The 22,273-nt window shown below is 49.3% G+C and overlaps 1 protein-coding gene across 1 annotated transcript; it reads left to right on the top strand.

Moving 5' to 3' along the window:
- Positions 1-1,220: 1,220 nt before the first annotated feature.
- Positions 1,221-20,827, top strand: LOC149343461 (N-acetylneuraminate lyase-like). Its single transcript, XM_089542399.1, has 11 exons — positions 1,221-1,409; positions 3,207-3,262; positions 5,423-5,493; positions 5,591-5,678; positions 6,134-6,191; positions 13,746-13,821; positions 15,834-15,926; positions 16,291-16,436; positions 16,652-16,783; positions 18,165-18,204; positions 20,546-20,827. Exons 1-11 carry the CDS (start codon positions 1,389-1,391, stop codon positions 20,689-20,691), a joined length of 927 nt encoding a protein of 308 aa, XP_089398525.1. The 5' UTR covers positions 1,221-1,388; the 3' UTR covers positions 20,692-20,827.
- Positions 20,828-22,273: the final 1,446 nt, after the last annotated feature.

Below are 22,273 nucleotides of genomic sequence, written 5' to 3'. Positions count from 1 at the left end.
CAGTTATACACTACGTCTTTGAGCAGTTGATAGGTACGCTAAAATTAATTATCAAAGAAAGAAACTAACAAACAAAAAATAAATATATAGTCTCACTCCACGTTTTTTTGCGACAAATAATGCCAGGTTCAGTTGCCGATGGTGGCCTGTGCGTGTGCAGAAATTCTTAGCTCCCTTCGCATCATTACAGGACTGACTGCTTCCTTGGTCAGGTGCACCGCAGCCGCAGAGTGCCGAAACCCCGATGTTAATTGGAATATTCACATACAAGGTTGTGCAAAAGTGATACACTAGGGTGGCCAACCCTCGTTGTAGCATTAATAGTGAGGTCGAACCCTGCCTTGATAGCATTAAAGACACCTGGCCTCGCCTGTGTCCGCCAGTATGATCTATTATCCGGGACTTGGTTATTCGGTTCCAGATAATTAGTTGTCATTTCTTCAAAAGAAGGAAACTGCCCCGCCACAAATATGACAAAAATGCTCATCTGGGCGCCAAGTAAATGCTTTTCCTCATGCCAGTGCTGCGGCGAGGTTATAGGCGCAAAGACGAAGTGGGAACCAGGCCTTGAATGGTTGCCCAAGAATTATATAGTTGCCAACACTCAGCCAGTTCGTCAGCGTTAAAGAGAGCATGGCAGTCATGGGTTGCTTACGCCTACGCACCTGCGTTAAGTCAAGCCGACGAGACAGGCGAAAGTTTGTACGAAATTGCCATTTAGTGAAGGGAAAACGCAGTGCACTGCGCCGGTGGGCAATTTCGTTGCCAAGGTAGACAAGAAGCAGGTTGGCGACGATACCGACGGAGATTATGCCATAGTTTTAGGAATAGCAATTAGGATACCTCAGTCGGATTTTGCAGAGCGAAATAGTTCACAAATTATTAATAGTTTCTTCCTCAAACAGAATGTGAAGGAGATTTGAAAATGCCCGAACAGCGAGCCTAGTAATCAAATAGATTTGATATCTGTTCCACCCCCGCATCCATCAGGAGGTGTCCAGATGGTGAGGGGCAGTAAAGTGGACGTCGGGCACTGCACGCTTCACGCCTGCTGTCGTTCGGAACAACAAAAGCCACGCTCGGTATCTATCTCTTCTCCTTACGACTCCTATCGCTCTGCTGCAACTGCAAAGACGGGCTGCCACGTGTACGTTGCGAGCTTCTGCTGCGGTGTATATGTGGAGGGTGCCTTGCTGTTATCGGAGACCGACTCCGGCGTAAAGGTTGAGGCGAGAGGTCCGTCTGCTGTATCGCGTCGTCTTGTCGCAGCTCTTTCCATTGTTCCTACCCGGGAAAGAAAAAGAAAAGTGCAGCCGCTGATAGACTCTGCGAGTGTGAGAGCCATTACCTTGCTGTATTCACTGCCAGACAGTCGAGCGCTGCAAAAAATGGAGGCTAAGATAGAGAAGGCAAGTACTTTCATTCGCCTTCTTGCCTGGCTGCGGCGCGTTGCCTCGTAAAATTTGCATACATTGCCAGTTAATTGCTCCTACTTGGCTAATTGCTATCGCAAGGAACTCTGGTCTTGTGAGGGGTATTCTGATGAGTTTAGGTTTCCTTGCTGCAAGTTTCCTTTGTCTGAATTCGAGTGTCTAAATTGTTCACGTTTTCGTGGTGCTTAATTTTGGAAGAAATTGTTTAACGCAAGTCTAACGATGAAATATGAGGATGAGATGAGTTTTCTAGGGCGGTTTTCTGTAAATGCGCTATTGTATGTGTGTTTTGTCAATGCGAGAGCATTATATGACCCTGTGGCGTCAGCACGAATTGTCCGCAATTTTGTTCGCACGGTTACGTCGTTCTCTGAAGATAAATGTATGAAAGTGTGATCCCGACAGTTTGTGATAAATGTTGCCGTTGAAAAAATTTGGTCCATGAGGTGTAATTAGTTAGAGGTGTAATTAGTTCAGCGCGAAAAAATACACTTAGACGTCAAAATAGCCATGAACGTTGATATAGTACATGAACGTCAGAACAGCGATGGACGTCGATATCGTGTGTGGATGTTTTGCTTTCACGCTGTTCCGATGCGGGTCGCCGCAGGGACATAAAAATAAAATAGAAATCAAAAGAAACAAAACACAAGCACGCTTCTTTATTCCCAGCTTAAGTGGAGAGCCTGAGAGCATTCGAATCCTCATTGTCTTAAGAAGCGGGGAAACGGTTGCTGCTCCTTTCTGACTGTTTGAACGGCCGCTCTGTAGGCTCGGTGACCATTGCCTTAAATCGTTTCGATGCTTTCCAAAAGAGTTTTCCATCGCGAGGTATTGAAATTGTTCCATGCCAGGCAGATTATTTCGTTACGATTTTATTTTTTGGGGGGTTTAACTCCTACGACACCTATAACGAAAGCGCATGGAAGAGAAACAAATGCGAGCATGAGTTTAAACAAGAGGCATGTTATGGTCGGTACTTGATAACATTTCTTGCGTACAGCTCGCTAATAACGAAAGCAAAGAACGCAAAGCAAACACGTTTTCAGAAGCGCACTTCTGCGATCCCGTAGCAATTCTGAATTCCCGTGAGATTTAGGTCTATGGTTCTGGTATCCCCGCAATGTTTGCAGCCAGCAATGTTGCACGGTGCTGAGCTTCTTACATCGAAAGGTTTAATGGTGTCTGTAGTCTCGATTATGCAATAAAGGCTCTTACTGCGAGCCAAACAGTCGTTTGTCCCTCGGGGACATTTCATTTATTCTACCGTTGAATTAAGCCTGCTAGGCTTCTGCCTATGCACCGCTATGCATATTGATTTTCATTACTTTTGTTTGCCACAGCATACTCTTTGTCATATCATCATCAGCCCAAATACGTTCACTGCGGCTCTCACATATCCTTCCAATTAACCTTATCCTGTGCCAGGCGCGGCCACTTATGGCCGCAAACTTCCTAATCTCAACTACTGACACGACTTTCGCCAACCCCTGTTTCTCTTGTTCTTTATTAGAATTCAACACCTTTACCTTCAATGTCAAATGCAACTAGGCAAAGATAATGCACTCCGTATCATCACCGATGACGTCAATGGACAATAACCTGCCTCCCTATCTGTACACATCTCTGCCAATGGCAGTTGGACAAGGAGCATACCGATAACTGTTCAGGGCTCCTTGCGTCCAAAAGCCCCAATACCTCCGGTGGATGAAAAATAACCTATCACAACATGCAAGAGATAAAGCCTTCTAAATGCTTGTGCTTTCTTTGCAGATAAAGAAGTACAGCGGCTTTTGCGCCGCTCCATTCACACCATTCGACAGCAAAGGGTAAGATTTGAGAAAAGTGTACACGTATGAGAGTAAATTTTAGCTGTAGACGAGAAAAAGTATACCGCTTCGAAAACACCACGCCTCGTATTTCGGTACTCGATGTACCAGATATAAATTTAAGGCATCACATTTCACAACCAAGTCTCGATGCATACGAAGGCATAGGGCTCATATTGCGAGGAAATAGCTAGCGATACCGAAGCGATTTCTACCCTGCTTAAGGTGTAAGGGCATAGGAAGAAATAGTTCACTAAATTATTTTTCGTGCCTAGTTATCCATTCTGCTCCATGGCACAAGCCGGAGCTCTTTATTATTTATTGTTTTTGCTTTGCTGCCCCACGTCTGCTACAGGCAACGTCTTTACCTAGTTCACTGGACTTTAAGCCTATTCATGACGCCTTGTCCAGTGAAGGCACAGCGTTGAGGCAATTAGACTTTTTAGCAGCTTTCATCGCAAGATAATATCAAAAAAAAAGAAAAAAGAACGATGAAAAATCCAGGAACATCACTGCCTGATTAGCGTTTCTTTCTTGCGGTAGTAAAAACACCACTACTTTTTTATATATTGAATACGGCGCTCGCGTCATGTTTTTTCATATGTATGCAGACTGGTTTTCAAAGCTTTCCATGTCACTTGACTTGCAAACGAAACATGGGCAGAGAAGTGCAGTTGCGGTTACGTCGGATAAGAGGTTCGGTAAATATTTCGAAAACGTAGGCCAGCGCAGTCATCGCACGAAACAAACTGAACGGGCGCAAAAGGAGCTGGCAGCAACGGCTCTGCGTCTGTTCAGTTCGCTGAACGGACGCCGAGCCGCGCCGTAGATGTAACCAATTTCACCGCCTATCAAGGGAAAAATTCAAGGAATCTTCAACCACACGGAGAGTAATTGTCTTCACGAGTGAAGCTATCAAGGAAGCCAAATTTTGGTGGCCTCGTGTGAAGAACCCTGGATGGGCTTTTCTTTCTAGCAAGCGCAGTGGCTGAATTCGACTAACGAAGAACTTAGTTTAATAACTCTTCGCCTTATAAACACGCCGAGCATTTCGACAATCTGAACTTCCTGAGATAAATTCGAAAATAGTAGCTTGAGGAAGTATGACTGCCGAGTTTTAATGCGAAAGCATTACTAGCCTCAATAGGCTAAATTACGTCAGCGTCTGACGTTGTATTTGTTGTTGAGGTCACGAGATCGTCCTAAAAAGATGACGTCATCCCGCCGTTTCCGAGTGAGGCGGACGCATTGCGCCGATAGATGGCGCATGCATATAGGATGACGTCACGGCACTGACTCAACGTGTGGGCGATGCCACTCCTATTCCAGCCCGCGGTGAGGTTGACAGGTGAGGTGGAAAAGGGACGTCATCTGACGGATCCCCATGATTGACTGCCAAGATAAGACCGCTCACGCGCAAGGCAGTCTCTCGCCGCCAACTACTAGGCCGGTTAAATATTATTCAATAGCTAGCTTTTTAAGAATTATTGCTAGCCTCCTCATTTACTGTGAGGCGTGTAGTCCAGCATGAGTAATACTCATATTAGTTTTTTGAATTTCAGACACAAAGTTACTCTTGGCGCTGTGGTCCAATAAATTTTGCCTACATAGCGCCAAAATACATATGTTTTCAAAACGCATGCGGGCAAAGCAACCTCTCGTGTGCAACTAACTCGTCGAAATGGCGAAAATTTGTCGGGCCACAGCGGTGAAGGTAATTGCATTTTTGGAATTTAAGGAAGAACTCATAGAAGGACTCTAATAGCCCACCTTTCAAGTGATACGCCAACAGCGGCATTTGACGTATAAATAAATAATGAAGTGGAGACTAAATGTAATACCTAAAAAGTTAGCTATTCAATATTACTTAGCCAACCTACTAGTCAGCACGTCTTATCTGCATTGTGATTCGGTACCATGCTTACACTGTGATGCCAAAAAATAAAACGCTTTTCGAAATCAAAACGCCTATTTTTTAAAGTTACTGAACATCTTATGTGAAACTAATGGTATATGTGCTTCAGAGCAATAACGCAAACAGGACAAGGGACCAAGAACGAGTAGACACACACAGCGCTAACGTTGTTCAAGTATATGTGCTCTTTTTCCTCTTTTCCTAGCAGTTTTTTGCTGTAATTCTTCTGCGTCGTTCTTTTGCAGCCGCATAAACATCAACATCATCGACGAGTACGTCAGCCTTCTGCAGAAGCAAAGTGTCACTGGAGCGTTTGGTACGTAGGCGCGCAGTGTCATTCGCTTGGCTTCGCGTCTTGGATGCAAGCAATCGGTGAGGAGGCGTTGCATGTGTTACGTGTCTTTCTCATGCAGTAAATGGGTCAACTGGAGAAGGGCTTTCCCTCACTGTGGCTGAAAGGAAGAAACTCGCCGAAAGATGGGTGGAAGCCTCAAAGGGAAAGTAAGTCACTCATGCGCAGCTTGCGCTTGTTCTGGTTTTGAGGTTACCCCTGAAGAGGTTCCCTCTGCGCTATGGAAAACAAAGTGCAATTAAACTAAAATACATTGCCTTTCTTTCCATTTCTTTCCAATCTTAGCATACACAATCAAAGCTAAATTTTCGCAGTAAACTACAGTGAGTGACTCACAATTTATTGATCGATTGTGACGGGTAGTTGTTATTACATGTGCAGGAAAAATTCAAACTTTGTTTTTTTTTGCCACTGGCCGAGTTGAATAACAATAAACGGATTGCCTGTGAGCAGCTGTTAACTGCGCCGCGTGTTATACGCACATTGCGATTTATTCTTCGTGATTCCAGTGAGGACGTCTCCGAGAACTACAAAAAAAATGGAAATGTAAACACTTTGCTAGGAATGCTGTTTTCTGAAAAATTAAAACAAAACTGTTTTCCAGACTGGACCTGGTCATCGTGCACGTAACGGCCACATCAATAGTGGATACGAAAGAGCTGGTGAGTATGATAACTTGTGTTATGTGAGAAGGGTCTGGGGTGTGGCAACGTATAGAGCACGGAAAAGCGGTTCTGAAGTTTGTGCGCACAGCATAAAAGGGAAACAGTCCGGACAAACGGGATGGAGGCGGTAGACAGATTTGCCATGATCAAACGCGACCTTCACTATGCCCGATTACTCAAATGTCTACCTTGGCACTGATATGCAACCGTGTGGGCGATTCCTCTGCGCGGGGACGCACAGGCAGTCACTCGAGGCAGGTCTTTCTACAAAACGGTTTATTCTCTCACATGGCAGGGGGGTCGGTCGTCGTTGGGGCAGCGGGGACAGGTGGTCCCCTGGCAGGGCTGGTCCAAGAGAGAGAGCCAGCCTTCGCTGTCGCGCCTTAAGATGGCTTTCTCCTAGCCTCGCTCCCCCCTACCCACCACTCGGGAAGAAGGGGTCCGAGGCTACCCGCGGTGAGCGGCGCGAGATTTGACCTGCCCGCGAGCAGACCCTACATCTCCCCCCCCCTCAAACGTCCGTCCCGGGGTCCGCCAGTAGGCGTTCGATGACCTCCGAGTCCGGGTCCATAGAGTCGTCGCAGGGGGGAGGGGTGCTCGCCGGGGGGCCGCTCACCGCTAGCTGGATGGGCTCCTCACGAGCCGCCTGGGGGAGCGAGGCGCCTGGCTCCACTGGGGGCCCTGCCGGCAGCGCCCTCCAAAGCTCCTCGGCCGCCGGGGACAGCAGGTCTGGGCGGCTGGACTGGAGGATGCGGAGGGCCGCCTCCTCCGGGCTGCCCCTCTGCAGTGGCGCAGCGGGGGAAGGTGCTGCAGCCGCCAAGCGCTTTTCCGCCGCCTCCCTGCGCGCTCTATGCAGCGCACCGGCCTCGTGGTGGGGCCGGTGCACAAGTGTGCCGCAGAGGGAACACAGGCCGGCCCGCTCCTCGTCATTAAACACGGCCGGGGGCTCCTGGTCCCTCTCCTCCAGGGTCAGGCCGCGGAAAGGCAGCGGCACTTCCTGGAGGTCACCGCCGCGAAGGGGCTGCGCCTGGTCCCGCCACCTGGACCGCGCGCAGTAAGAGATGGCCGCTCCGTTGGCGACCGTGGTCCAGGTGGCCACGTGCCGCAGGACCCTGGGCCGCTTGGGTTGCGGCTGCTCGGCGGCCGAAGCGCCGGCTGGGTGTTGAGGGGGGCCCTGCGCCTGGTCGTCACTGGCCCTCCTGCGTTGTCCTGCACCACTGGGAGGTTCTCTCCAGTGGTCAGGCCCGCGGTTAGACTGGCGGTGGGGGCCACCGCGGCCGTGGAACCGGCGCCACTCGCGTGGACCCTGCCGCCGGCCGGTTGGCGCGCCTTGATGGCGGCCACCGTTCGACGGTGGTCTGCCATCCCTTCCGGAGTCTGAGCCCCGGGTGTCGGTCCGCTGGAGCTTCCTAGAAGGCATATTAAGAGGGCGAGAGCATTGCGAGTGATAATTGATCGAGAGACACGGGTGCTACCTGGTCCTCAGGTTGTAGCGTCGGTTGCGAACCGCACCGCTACCTGCTCGTCCTCCCGGGGGTGAGATCGCCGCATCGCGCTGATTTTCCACCGCTTCGCAGCCATCGTCCTTGCGAAGGTGGAAAGCCTTCAAATCAGCGACATGCACCGGACCGGCGGTTTCGCCGTTTCTCAACAACCGCAGCTGGTAGATGAGCGGCGTAGTCCGTGCCGTAACTTCGTACGGCCCAGCCCACTTGTGCGCTAGCGACGTGGCGAAACCGCGCGCTGCGTTACTAAGTGGATGCGTTCTCTTGAGTACTAAGTCGCCCGTGTTGAAAACGACGTGACGGTGACCTTTGTTGTACTGATCCGCCTGCTCCATGCGCGCGACATCGAGGTTTTCGCGGGCTGCTCGCTGCGCTGCCTCCAGGCGCTCCCGGAGCCTTGCCGCGTACTGCGAAAGCGGAGGGGGCGCAGGCCCCGCCGCGTCGAGTAGGGCATTCTCTAGCGGAAAAGCGATCTCTCTCCCAAAATTCAAGTAAGCGGGTGTAATACCCACTGACCTGTTCACGGTTGTGCTTGTAGCGAACGCCAGTTCGGACAGCCGCGCGTCCCAGTCTCTGTGCTGCTCGGTCGTCGCGACCAGCATGCTCTTCAGATTTCGATTCACCCGATCGGTTATGTTGCTCTGAGCGTGGTAGGGACTCGTTCTCCTGTGACGCATTTGAAGCGCTCGACAAGAGTCTACAAAGACTTTGCTTGTGAAATAAGAAGCATTGTCTGTAATCAGGTCGGAAGGGAAACCGAAACGAGTGAAAACCGGGCGCGACACTCCCGTCCGCCCTCTCCTCCTCTCCAACAGCGGTGACGCCGCTTTTTACAAAGCTGGGCTGCGCCTCTGAAGCGCTTCCGCCAGCATTCCACGGTGCGCGCGATAAAGCATCGGCCACCTTGTTCAAGCTGCCCCGGCGGTACTCGATGGCGTACGCGTAACGTTGCAACGTCAGCGCCCATCTCGTGAGTCTGCCTGCGGGGTTCTTGAGCCTCTTTAACCAAGACAATGCCTGATGATCTGTCTGCACGGTGAAGACCGCTCCGTCTAGGTACATGTCGAATTTCGACAATGCGAACATGATCGCCAGGAATTCCTTTTCGGTCACGGAGTAATTCCGCTCCGCCGATGTGAGCGTGCGACTAGCGAACGCGAGAGGGCGCAGTTTGCCCTCGTGTTCCTGTAACAAAACAGCTCCAACATCGTAGTCACTAGCGTCTGTCTGCAAGACAAACTGCTTGTTCAGGTCGGAGAGGCGCATACTAGCGGTATTCGCTATCGCGCGAGCCAAGGCAACAAATGCGTCACTCTGTTCCTTGCCCCAGACCCACTTCGAGCCTTTACGCAACAGCAGGTTCAGCGGCCTTGTAAGCTCCGAACAGCGCGGGATGAATTGCCTGCAGAACGCAACCATCCCCAAGAACCTCTGCAAGCTTTTCACATCCATGGGGCTGGGGTAGTTCAGAATTGCCCGCAATTTGTCATCATTCGGTCTCAGTGTGCCATCATCCACGACAAAGCCCAAGAGGTTCACTCTCTTCGATGCCAACTGCACTTTCTTAGGACTAATGGTTAGACCGGCACGTCTCATTCTATCGAGAACGGAATTCAGGTGAATGAGGTGCTCCCCGAACGACTGTGAGAATATCACAACGTCGTCGAGGTACGCCATGGCGTATTTGAACCTTGCATCGCCCAGCACTATATACATCAGTCGCATGAACGTGCTCGGGGCGTTAGACAAACCAAACGGGAGTCGAGTAAATTCGAAGAGCCCGCGGTGGCAGGCGAATGCGGTTTTCTCAATGTCACCTTCGGCCACCTCAATCTGCAGGTACCCTCTGCTTGCATCTAGGACTGTGAAGAACCTCGCGTTCCCTAACGCGTACATCACAGCCTCGATCGACTGAAAAGGGTACGCAACCGTAGGCGTCAGTGAGTTGAGCTTACGATAATCAACACACACCCTGACCGATCCAACTTTCTTCGGTGCTAGAACCACTGGTGACGCCCAGGGACTTTGTGAGGGTCTCACCGCACTGGTATCAATCATCTCGTCAAGGGCACAGTCGAGAAGCTGCCTCTTATGCGCACTTAACGGCCTCGGGTTACACCTGAAAGGGCGCGTATTACCCGTCTGAATCTCGTGCTGAAGCAGGTCGGTTCTGCCCGGTTTCTCCGTGAAGCAATCCGAAAACGGGAGTAAAGTTTCCGCGAGCCTTCGGCGCTGACTACTGGGTCCTGAGAAAGACGCAATAATCGCTTCTAACGGGCCACCGTCTCTCAGCATCTCGAGGGAGCTCCCCTGCCTTTCTGTCGCACAGGTGTGGACACCCACCTTTTGTGCAGGACAGCCGGGCAAGGATGCGCTTTCGAAGAAAATGAGGGGGGCGAGCGGGCTGTAGCGATAGCCATTCTCCCCCATGTCGAGCACAATGCCTTCGCTCGAGAGAAAATCCCTTCCCAGAATTACTGGTATCGACAAGCCAGGCAGATAGACGAAGCGATGTCTCCGCTTTCTGCCGTCAAAGCGCATCGTAAGACGCACTGCTCCCTTTGCCTTTGCCGCCCCAGCTGCTAAGCTTAACGGGGTTTCGGCCGGTCTGACACGGATGTTACCTATCCGGCAGGCCTCGTACACCTCGTTACCGACCAGTGACAGCGTTGAGCCCGTGTCTACGAGTGCAGAGTAGCATCGACCCGCTAACTGCACTAGCATAAATGGGCTTGAGCACGGAACGACTCCCTGAGCTCTACAGGCGAGCGGGACAAAGGCCTCCCCGTCGCCGGCGCGGGAGTTCTTTTCCTGACTAGCGCCTTGACAACCATGAAATTCTCCCGCTGACGGTGAAAGGCCGGTGCCACCAGACATCACCGCCAGCGTCTGGCGTTTCCCTGCATACGCCTAGCTTGGCACTCGCGTGCCATGTGGCCGGGCTGGTTGCAATTCCAGCAAAGCCGGTCGTTCACCCGCCGCGTGGACGGAGGACCCCTCGTTCCACGAAGCGGTTGGGGACGACTCTCCCCTTTCTCCGCGCCTTCCTGACGCTCGCTCGGCGCGCGGCCTGTGAAGCCGGCACGACGCCGCTGCTCGAATGCGTACGGGTCCAGCGCGCGAGGGACAACAGGGGGTTCCTCCTGCCTTTCCACGGCCATTACCTCGGCGCGCCGAGCCCTCATCGCATATTCTCGGCCTCCATCCCATGCGCATCCCGGTTCTAGCGATTCGGCCGGCCTGGGGGGCGGCCGGTAGCGCAGTTCGGCCAGTAAATCCGCCTGCACGGTCTTGGCCTCCTGCGCTAGGGCCTCGAGGTTTGTAAAAATGCGGCCCCGCAGATACGGCTTGAAGCGTGGATGGCACTGCCTGATCACACGCGCAACCTGATCTCGGTCGGTTGCCGTCGGATCTGCCCTCTTGTACAGCTCTTGCATTGCGCGTACGTACTCGAGGAGGCTTTCCTCTGGGTGTTGGGTGCGCAACGCGAGCTCCTCCAGCATCCGGCGCTCATAATCAGGCGGCAAGAACTCGGCGCGGAAACGGTCTTTGAAGTCCGCCATCGACTGAAAAGTCGGCTGGCAGCGCCTCCATCGCGCCGCGCTCTCGACGAGTGCTACAGGCAGGACCTGCCCTAGCATTACGTCATCTGGGGCGCCCAGAGCCGTCTGGTAGTCCTCGAGTTGTTGTAGAAACTCGTGGACTGATTTCGCGTCCGTGTACCCGGAAAAGGAGGGGACCTCCATATTTATCCGCGGCCGCGATGTTGTCGCCGATGCTACCGATGCTGCGGCCTGGCTGGCGCCAGCCACCGAACCGGGCTGACGGGCTAATGCGGCAAACATCTCAGTCACCTGCCCCTTTACGGCCGCGGCGTCGGCCGTCTCACTACAGGCTGCCCCGCCATCCAAAGCCGTGGCTGAAACATTCTTTCTGGGAGGCCTAGTTCGCGCTAACTGTCCGGCCGCACCGGCTAACTGCTCATGGCAACAAGAGCATTCATATACACTACAATCTATCTACAAACACACGGAAATACACAACAGAAAACGCCCGAAAACTACATAAATAACACAAAACCCCTAACAAATTTACAACACTACACAAGTCGCTACCCCGCGAACATTGCGCCTGACCCGCTCCTTAACCCAAGCGGTCCGGCGTGGCCCCGAACAAAGAGGGCCTGCCACGAGTCTGGCTGCACGTCCCAAAATCGGCAGAGAAATCGTCCACAAGGTGTTAATTAAAGCCCCACGTTGGGCGCCATTATTTGTGGGCGATTCCTCTGCGCGGGGACGCACAGGCAGTCACTCGAGGCAGGTCTTTGTACAAAATGGTTTATTCTCTCACATGGCAGGGGGGTCGGTCGTCGTTGGGGCAGCGGGGGCAGGTGGTCCTCTGGCAGGGCTGGTCCAAGAGAGAGAGCCAGCCTTCGCTGTCGCGCCTTAAGAAGGCTTTCTCCTAGCCTCGCTCCCCCCGCCCCACTACTCGGGAAGAAGGGGTCCGAGGCTACCCGCGGTGAGCGGCGCGAGATTTGACCTGCCCGCGAGCAGACCCTACAACCGTTAGATGAAAATTTCTAGCATCATGACCAGAAACAGCATACGTCTAGTTGATTGACATAGTTGGACACGCCAAGATGAGCGATTGCTTTGTCTTAATACCCAGCGTGCGAATTTCAAGTCGGTCTTACAGCAGACCTCTCCGGAACATAAAGTTTCTCTTTGCAGCCGGATATGTTCTTGAAGTTTGCTCTATTTATGCTAGCATGTCTTTGATGTGCTGTCTAGGCTATTTCTTATTGTTCGTTTTAATACATTGGCATTAGATGGGTCTGCGCAGGGGGAAATGGGGATTGCCGTTCGTCAGTAGCCAGAGGCAGACAGGCACCTGCGTATCGGGCTACGAACGAACCTAGTATATACTACCTATACTAGCGTAGTACACTACCTCGAATATAACGAACCCTAGTATTGCACTTCGAATATAACGAATTTTTGTGTCTGGACCCCGGATGTAACGAGCTTAGTGTGTTGACCTCGAATATAACGAACTTGAGGGTGTTAACCTGGGATATAGCGAACGTTTGGCTGCTAACGCATTCAGACGATTGACCGAAGTTCGCCTAAAAATTTTCTTTCTGATAAGTACTTGAACCTTTGCAATTTTTGGTTTCTTTCCTTGAAAAAGTAGCACTACGCGCGATATTCATGCGGCTGTATCTTCTACGGCTGTAGCTTCGTACCCCTACCGGCGCAGCGGTGCAGCATGTTGTCGTGCAGCACGTCTGCGGTCAGCTACATGTGAAAATTTTCGTATGTATGGCCGGTGTTAAAAGCCACAATGCGGCGAGCTGTACATACGAAAATTTTCAAATGTAGCTGACCGCAGACATGCTGCATGACCACATGATGCACCGCTGCGCCGGTAGGGGTACGAATTACCGATGAATTTGTGAATGTAAAGTAGAGAATCCCCATTTCCGCATATATAGGTAATAACCCAGCATCGCTATCGGTAAAATTTCATCCGTGAACAATGGATCCGAACACCGAAACAGAAGTGAAAGCCGAGGTGGTAGCACACCTAATTCGCACTTTGCCTAACTACGCAAATCGACCGTCAACTTTTTATCAAGGACCGAGGCGACACGTGCATCAGTATCGCTTCAGTCGCATCGCGAGCAAGTGAAATCACATGATTAAAGAAGAGGCGATAAAATGCTGTCTAGCCTCCTTAATCTACAATGTGCTTTTATTGTGATAAGTGCGCATGCGCTGACTGCCGTCATTCTAAATAAATGTAGGAGGGTGTGTTTCAATCAACTTCTAGTCAGGATCCGTCCTGTCATGCGTCATGCCTGTCTCTGTATTCGTCTGAAATAAGTAGCGCTGAATTATTATTCTAGAGACAATGCAACATTAACTGACCCTCAACGTGTTTTATTAAGCGAACTTTTCAGTTATAGCGAAACACGATTCAAGTGCGGTTCAATGGCACTACGTGGGCCCGTAGCAAATCTGCAGAGTGTCTCTTTTTCTCGCAGGCCACTCACGCGGAAGGCCTGAACGTGGACGCAATTTCCATCCTCCCTCCTTTCTACTTCCGCAGCCCCTCGAATGGTAAGCCAGAACAGATTCCCTCGCTCGAACAGATGCCCTCGAACAGGTGCATCCACTCTAAAGATCAGCAGCATTGCAGGATAAAATACGGGCTTAGCGGGGCATGTATGCTCTTGTATGACCCGCAGCTGACGTCTGTGCAATCACTGTTTTATATGGATCGTCACTATTAGTGGGCATGAAAATTTTCAGGACATGGAACATATTACTGGCTGGTGGATTGAGACCACATCTTTTGAGGTGAAAGTCAGAGCAGTCTTCTCTAATGTGTGCCGCCTGAATCGTGTTCGTTCTAACACATCAACAAAATTCTCAAATAGCGTCTGGACTAATGCGAGTTTTTTTTGCTGACGCAGTCCACGAGGTTGCAGCTGTGATTTAATAAGTGGGCACTGATCGATACAGCTCATCGGTATCCCTTCATTTAATTCGTCATATATTTTTCGCATTTAATCCGACGAAAAGACACCAGAATTAGTCCTCTGGTTACACTGTTATCACTTTCCTTTTCGGTGCCTGTGATCTTTTGCACTTCAGCACCATTTTCTTCACGCTTCCAACATAGTTTAGTGGTTTAATTTCAAGGCCTCGACTATTGAAAGAGATGAATTTGTGAACATTGGCTCACTCAGCTAGAAACTGCACTGTTAAAAATTGGTGAACTGTGAATTTATTGCTGTAAAAAGTGCACAAAATAGGCAGTAAAGCACTGCGACGAGAAAAACAGGATGCGGTGTCGTGGAAAGGAATGAAAAACAGGTTAAACCATGCCATAGCACTCACACACCTGTTCCGCAGTCGCTCACGGCGTGGCTGCATCCAATGTTCCCTCGTGTGACGAAAACGCCCAAATATGCCTTTTACGCGCAAATACGTCTTTTACACGCAAATATGCCTTTTACACGCAGCCTTCCACGTCACCACCCCCTTCTTGTACACCCTAGTGCGCCGTGATGGCGCTCGCGTCACTCGCACGTGTCATTGTGGTGCCCGTGCCCACGCTTCCTCCCTAATCTGCTCCTCGTGAAGACCGACCGGTGGCTTAAGATACCGGGAACAAGCGCGAGTGGTTGAACATTTTGAAAAAATTAAACACGCATGACTGTTAGGCTGCCCACAAAAGCCAGTAAAGTTTCGTCGTCGATTGCAGTGTTCGAGACGCTACCGTTTCGGACATCAGCAGGCTTAAGGGGCTAAAGGGGCAGTGGATGGGTGTTGGATAAGGAACAGCAGCGCAGCTGGTTGAGGTGCCGGCTGGAGGGCTTGGCTGATGAACATGTAAAGGCGAACCCTGTCTCGGTGTCGCCAACTTGTCCCTTTGGCACGCGGGTATATGACGTGCCCACATAGCGCGCACCATTGCACCGCCGCCTCCTCAAGGAGAAGCCGGAGAAGCAGTCGCAAAGCTCGTGCACTAATGGCCAGACGTACAGTTGCGGACATAATATTATGTACCACGCTTCCGTGTTCCACTCTACTTTCCCGTAGCTTAAAGGAAATGGTTTCTCCCTTGATGTGCAAAGGCAAAGAGTAAGTATTTTTTTCTTATGCATCAAACATCCATTCCTTTTTGCTAGGTAACAGGTCAGAAGACTTTGACTGCAGAAAAGATTAATTCGGCTATTTTTTCGTCATGGATACTCAGCATGAGGATTGCGATCTCAGAAGAAACAAGAAATACATATACTTCAAACCAAATTTTAATTTGGCCGTTACAAATTTACATCACGGGTATTTTGAGAGGTGACGAGAAGATAACACTGAGCAAGGCGCTATGGATCCACAGCAGAGGGAACAGTGCGCGAGACCACTACTGGACACAATTTTTCTGCGTCATTCGCACTTTATCAGTGCATTCTCTCATTAGGTTCCTATTTTAGTGTGATAAGAAGCGAAGAATCATAGGTGTTGTGCGAGCTTTGCGTTTATATTTTCTTCAAAAGTTATTAGCGTCCAAATCCTTTGTTCATGTCAAAGGGCAATAATTTATTGCGTATTTTGCCACCTTTCAGATCATCTTGTGCGGTACGTCGAAGAAGTTTCAAAGGCTGCTCCGAACACCCCAATAATCTACTACCACATCCCTGCTTTCACTCGTGTTGATGGTGAGTTACCCGCTATTTTCACATGAAGCTGCGAGATTTCATTTTTCTTGAACGTTTCTCGAAAATGGACATTTAAAAAAAAGACCATGTGCAGATTTAGTAGAAAAAAAGTTAAAAAAAAGTCTCTGCAAATGCTGTCTCGTCTGTTTTGTAGGATTTCGGTACGCGGCGAGAATTCATATGAAAGCAGGTTTTATTACAGTCCTTACCACTTGCAACATTTATGAAGCCACGGTGCATTGCTTACGCACACAATACATGGTGTGCAGGTGACATTAGCCAGTGCATCCGAATTACGGAATAAACATCGGGGTTCAATAAGCGCAACTAAGCAATAATGATGTCTGGTCTCTTGTACTTCTAGTGCGGATGTCCGAATTTCTCCCCGAGGCTAAACGGCGAGTACCTGCCCTTTGCGGAGCGAAGTACTCCTGCAGCGACCTCACAGACTTGGCTGGGTTCCTGCGAGAAGACAAAGCTGAATTCAAGATATTTTTTGGATATGAAGAGGTACGGTCTGGTATTTGAAGGATGGGGGCAAAAACGACTTCGTTGCACGTAGTGCTCCAACATGCGTCTCCTGAACAAAACTTCTAGCAGCAGCTAAAAGAGTTTAGCGGAAGGAACGCTGCACTTAAGTGGATGCTATTGAGTATTTACTCCGTTGTCATCATATGCAGAGCCTTTCGAATAACCTTCTATCCATTCTAATTTCTTGACTTCAGATGCTCCTTGCGGCACTGGCACTAGGCGTGAACGCAGCTATCGGAGGAACTTTCACCTACCAGGGTCATCTCGCCAAAAAAATCATGGACTTGTATGAGCAAGGCGACTTGGCAGGAGCGCGGCTTCACCAGGTGAGAAAAATTGTTAGCCAAAGTTAATTTGCTTTATCAGGCAGAAATTGCTGCTAGTGACCTTTGTCAGCTTTCGTGCGGTCAAGCGCTTTATCGACTGTCTACGGTAACCAATAAAGCATGGCCATTCGGCTCCATCTTACGCATGAGAAGCCGTCCTGACAGCCAGCGATGAGAGTTTCTGCGCCAACTTTTGAAGATACCCCTAAAAGTCGGTCAACCTTAAATTTTAGGGTCAATTTTTTAAAGTGGCATTAAAGATGAAGTGTAGCAAGTGTGTAGTGCTAAAGGCCGGTAGCATTATTTCCGAAATGCCAAAAAACAGGCTGCTAGGTTCGTTTGCTCATCCACACAAATAGTACTAAGGTATAATTGCTAATTATAAGATTTACGGGCCAACATTTTTTTTCCATAGCATTTAATGATCTCCGAAAGAATGTTTTGGAAATTCCAAAGCTGTGACATCACGGTTTCTGTTATTAGTACATTGAATATATTGCCAAATCCGACATTTACGGTAATCTGAAGGAGTTCCTGTATTCGTTTACACTGTGGGCTTCAACCTGTCTTTACCGACTTTCAGTTTAGCCTGCATCTACATCAGCAGGGATGCGAACAAAATAGATTGAACTTGCTTGTACGACCCGTGCAACGTTGATTTCGTTCTGTGTTTACATACCGTATTCATGAATGCAGGGTACCATTGGGTCAAACGATCCTTTAAACTGAATGCTGACTACACTCTCCCAACACCTTTCGCTCAGTCTCCTCTGTTTAATTCTCGGTTTTTCTGTGCATTATGCAGACACACAGACTACTTTGTGGCCGACGTGAAGGCTGGAAATTTAATCTTCCTAATGGTCTGGTACTTAGCTATGAACTCTGCTCTGGCGCATGCACTCTGCTCTTGCAGACATGGATTGATTGGAGCTTCCTCGCAACTACATTACCAGGTGCCATCGGCAGTAAAGAGACTAACGGGCTCACGACCTCTGCCTCCTATGCAGTAGATTTCTGTACTTGACTGCGCATTCAGTGAAATATTTTTGTGAGCGCCATACTTCAAAGGCGCCTTTTGCGTTACAATAAAGGAAAAGAAAGCTTTGAGGTTGACAAAACGATTAGAGCACGGAGCGCAATCCCGTGACAGATCGCAAGGCCACCAGGTGCTTCGGCGAAAATTTTCCTGCACATCCTTGATAAGCGAAGAAAGTTTCGCGTACGAAGCCGTTATGCTTACCTAAAAATCCGAGTTTTAAATAAAATGCGATGTGATAGCCTGAAAGAGCCACTAACCAGGCGTTCTTGCAAAAGTGACAACATCTGCAACCAAGAGGTTTTTAGTTTCACAGCTGAGTTCTTGTTCAAATTTTTATTATAGGACAAGCTGAAGCACGGAATAGATACCCTTTGCAAGTATGGTAAGTCTTTGCTTCGTCACTACCTTCTAAGAAAATTCATGCCATTGCCTTTTGCAAAGACACTTCCAGTTGGAAACACAGTTGCTATTTTGTGGACAGAACAAGATTATATACCAATTAATGACTTGCTAATAATTTGTGCTCGACTACATGCAGCGCTATAAGTTTGCAAAACACATATTTTACTTTTTCACTTGGTTATCATTTACAACTATGGCGCCGCCTTCTGACAGTCTACGAAAACTTTGCGGTGAGAAATTTGCCTGTTTTTGCATTAATTTGGCGGAGCTGTCAGTTTGCGTTCACTCTGAAGAAAGTGCGTGTGTTAAGTAACCCAAATTGCGCAAAGTGCCACACTCCAGAGACTATTGGACACCTTCTTTGCGAGTGCCCGAACTATACTGCTGCAAGAAGAACATTGGAGGCGACCGCGAAACAACTGGACTCTCGCCCTCTCTCTGAGGAAACTCTTCTGGGCGCCAGGACGAGACGTTCTGATTGGTGGCGTGTGATAAAGGCCCTGCTCAACTTTTTGTGTGAAACTGGCCTGGATACTCGTCTGTGACCGCCTGTGCACAACCTACATGGTTAATGACATGTGTCGGTGCTTGTGTTGCAGACACCAGTTTTGAGTTTTATGTGCGTCTACTAACCGCGATGCGAGTGCCAGCCAGTTTGCGTGTGCGTGTGTGCGTGCGCGTGTGCGCGTGTGCGTGTGTGTGTGTGTGTGTGTGTGCGTGTGCGTGTGCGTGTGCGTGTGCGCGTGTGCGCGTGTGCGCGTGTGTGCGTGTGTGCGTGTGCGCGTGTGCGCGTGTGCGCGTGTGCGCGTGTGCGCGTGTGCGCGTGTGCGTGCGCGTGTGCGTGCGCGTGCGCGTGCGCGTGTGCGTGTGTGTGCGCGTGTGTGCGCGTGCGCGTGTGTGCGCGTGTGCGTGTGTGCGCGTGTGTGTGTGTGTGCGCGTGTGCGTGCGTGTGTGTGTGTGTGTGTGTGTGGGGACGTCCCCACACACACAGGTGATGTCCCCACACGCGCGCGCGCGTGTGGGGACATCACCTGTGAAACTCGTATTATGCCATCATCAGCCTTCATTCGCACTTTCCTTTTCCTCCTCTTCCCTTTCCCCTGTGTGGAGTAGCAGGCCAGGGCCATGTTACCACCGGCCGACTTCTCCACCTTTCCCTCATTAAAATTCCTTTCTCTCTCTCTCTCTCTACGCCCAAGTGTTTTAAGTAATATTTCTGCCAGCGCAAAAAATCATGGACGCATCGGTATTCAGGAAATTTGCCTGTTAATTATTTGGTGGAAGAGTTTAAAAACATGGCTGCCTTATTTGAAGCTATGGCATGTAATGTTCGAAGGTCTGTTAACTTGTGCACTATATTAGCACGAGAATTCGCCTATGGCAGTGTTCGCAACATATGCTAATATTTTTTTGTCGATTATAAATTTCGGCCATAAATTATGTAACAGTAATACCATTTCGACCCCTTGTTTCCGAAATAATCGTCACCCATTCTTGTGCCCAATTCACAGATCTTTTGTTGCACCACTACACGCAACACTAAGACCGGGTTGCTGTGATTTTTGCAATTCTGTCATATTCGGTTCCTTTTTGTCCTGCGTTATTTATGCAAGTGTGCCACTCTGCCATTAGGAGTGATGCCATAGCTCTTAATAAGGATAACCGCCATATAAAAAATGTCTATCATACTGTCCCAGCCTGCAAACAAAGCGAACAAGGGAGGGCATTTCAAGAAACCCATCTACCTGGTCTCTCTGCCAGGCACTGTCCCAGTTATTTATTTATTTATTCAATACTGCAGGCCTTTACGGCCCAAGCAGGGATGTGTGTTGAGGGCTGTTGAGGGCTGTGTGTTCGTCGATCATGACAGAGGATGACAACAAGCAGAGCTGGCCCATGCGCTGTGCAGTCCAAAGAAAGATAATTATAGTTAAGACAACCAATAGTGAGTTATGAAGCACAAACCAATAGTGAGTTATGAAGAGTCCATAGCTGATTTAAGAATTTGTGTCCGGTTCCCCGTTCGCTGTGCTCCTCTGAGCGTGAGGTTCCAAATGGGTTGACTCAATGGTCACAGGCTACTATTGTTGAGCCCCACTGTAGTCGGTTTCTGGCAGGAAGTGTCGCATTATAAGGCATGTGTCATTGTTTGCGACGAGTTTTGCCCAGCTTTAACTCAGGTGATTCGAATTCCGCTCTTATAATGCTTAGTTTTACCGAGAAAAGCAAGTACTTGAAGGGCAAAAGCTGAGGCACGATTGCATTACTGCCATATTAAAATTACAATTACACAATTAATCGCAGAAAATCTTAATTTTCAGGATACTGCGTGGCTTCCCTGAAGGCAGCAGCTAACAAAGTGAGCGGCCTTGACTTCGGGGACACCCGCATCCCAGTCTGTCCCCTACCAGACGACAAAGCCGAGGAGCTAGCGGATGAGATTCGTGGGCTCGACATTCTGTTGTGAGAGACACGGTGCTGGTTTTTTGCTCCCTGTTTTCAGGAGCAAGAAAATCTGAAAGTGTGAGAGCGGTGTGCAAAAGCAGCGTACCCGTGTAATGGTCTTGGGTGTTAAACAGTCAATAAAGTTGTGCTAGCTGTTATTTTGTCATGTTGACTACATTTTCTAGTTTCTAGTTGACATAGTAGTGTTGGTAAAACAGTTCGAGAGGTGCAGATATTCTTGGAGTGTTCAATTTGCACTGAAGAATGACAAATACAGGCTTTCGACACAATTTCACGCGGCGTTTTCCGCATCAAGGAAGAAAGCAAAGAAAAAGGCAGGCTCAGAAAATCGAAATTTTGCCGCAAGCGTGGCGGGAAATTAGGGCGCTGTGTAGACAGTTTAGTTTTCTTACAGAATGAGTTGCATGATGGAGTACCTGAAATGGTTAAGGGAAGCATTGCTAAAGATGTATATTGGGCCGCTATGTTTGCATCCATAAATTTGGAGCATTAATACTGCTAGGCCCATTTGTGTGCAATAGGCTCAGTGCATATCTTTAGATAGGACTGAAGGGCAGCGGATCGGGCTAGTTGGTGCAGATTTGACATTTTCGTCCTTCTCTGTTCCCTCTGCGTCCTTGTTGTTTTAGCGCTTCGAAAAATGTGAAATGTTAGATAGGACTCAGGCGGCGAGGAAAGCTCTTATCGTGAAGATACGCTGCATAATATCTATACTCTTTTGTTATAAAGTTTCAGCCTCTTAAGCGCGCTGTCAAAGCCGCAAGCCACTTATCAATAAAGCGGCAAATGAAAAAAGGAAACAAATGAGTATACGAAACAAAGGACAAAGATTAAGCGCCTTCTTGTGGCTTATCGATGTTTGGCAGTTTTTAGACTCGAATTATGCGAGATGTGCTCGTTAAGCCGCATCATTTGGACTAAAGTGGCGGTCCGAAAACCAAGATTTGGCACAGAAGCGTTGCAGTCAACACGGACACAGAGAGACAAGGAAAAGTGCCATGGTGGCTGCAGCGCTGCCGGAAGTGACGCATATGCACCAAGTAACTTGAACCGTCACCTTTCCAAGGCAAAACCGCTTAACTTCCTTGATCTCAGTGCGGTAGCATTCTGTGGCTAAGGCTAAGTAGTGTCGTGTAGACAAGGCCGAGATTGTGCAACATTCTGCATTTACTGAAGCGGTGCAATACTTTGGAGGGAGTAGACAGTGGCAAGTAATAGGTGGTGGATTTCAATGAAAGACAGTTAAACGCAATGCACGTCCCTAACTAAGAAGGGTACGTACTGGCTGATGCTCGAGCGCCGAAAATGCTACAACAGACGTTAATTCGTGAGTATGTTTGCGAGTATGTTTTTGTATTCGTACTTGTATTCGTAATTGTATTCGTACTGGCCACAACACTATAGAAGTGAAGGCTGTTCCAATGGCTTATCTTGAATATCCCTTTTAAAATAACCTAGGGCAGTGTCTTAATCGTGCACAAATGAGCAACAACTTCACGGGTTTTAGCGTTGATAATATTTTCAAAAGAGTGAGCAAGGCGACTGCTGGAGCGGCGTGGGTATGCTGTGCGTCTTCGAGGTGC

Source organism: Amblyomma mixtum, chromosome 5 (assembly GCF_055824585.1).
Source record: "Amblyomma mixtum isolate Tamu chromosome 5, ASM5582458v1, whole genome shotgun sequence".
Taxonomy (NCBI): Eukaryota; Metazoa; Arthropoda; class Arachnida; order Ixodida; family Ixodidae; genus Amblyomma; species Amblyomma mixtum.
This window is presented reverse-complemented; position numbering and strand designations above follow the sequence as displayed.

Coding starts and splice junctions, on each gene's coding strand:
- LOC149343461 (XM_089542399.1), top strand. CDS start 1,389: ATGGAGGCTAAGATAGAGAAG. Junction 5,679..6,133: donor GTGGAAGCCTCAAAGGGAAA/GTAAGTCACTCA, acceptor ACTGTTTTCCAG/ACTGGACCTGGTCATCGTGC. Junction 15,927..16,290: donor TGCTTTCACTCGTGTTGATG/GTGAGTTACCCG, acceptor TTGTACTTCTAG/TGCGGATGTCCGAATTTCTC.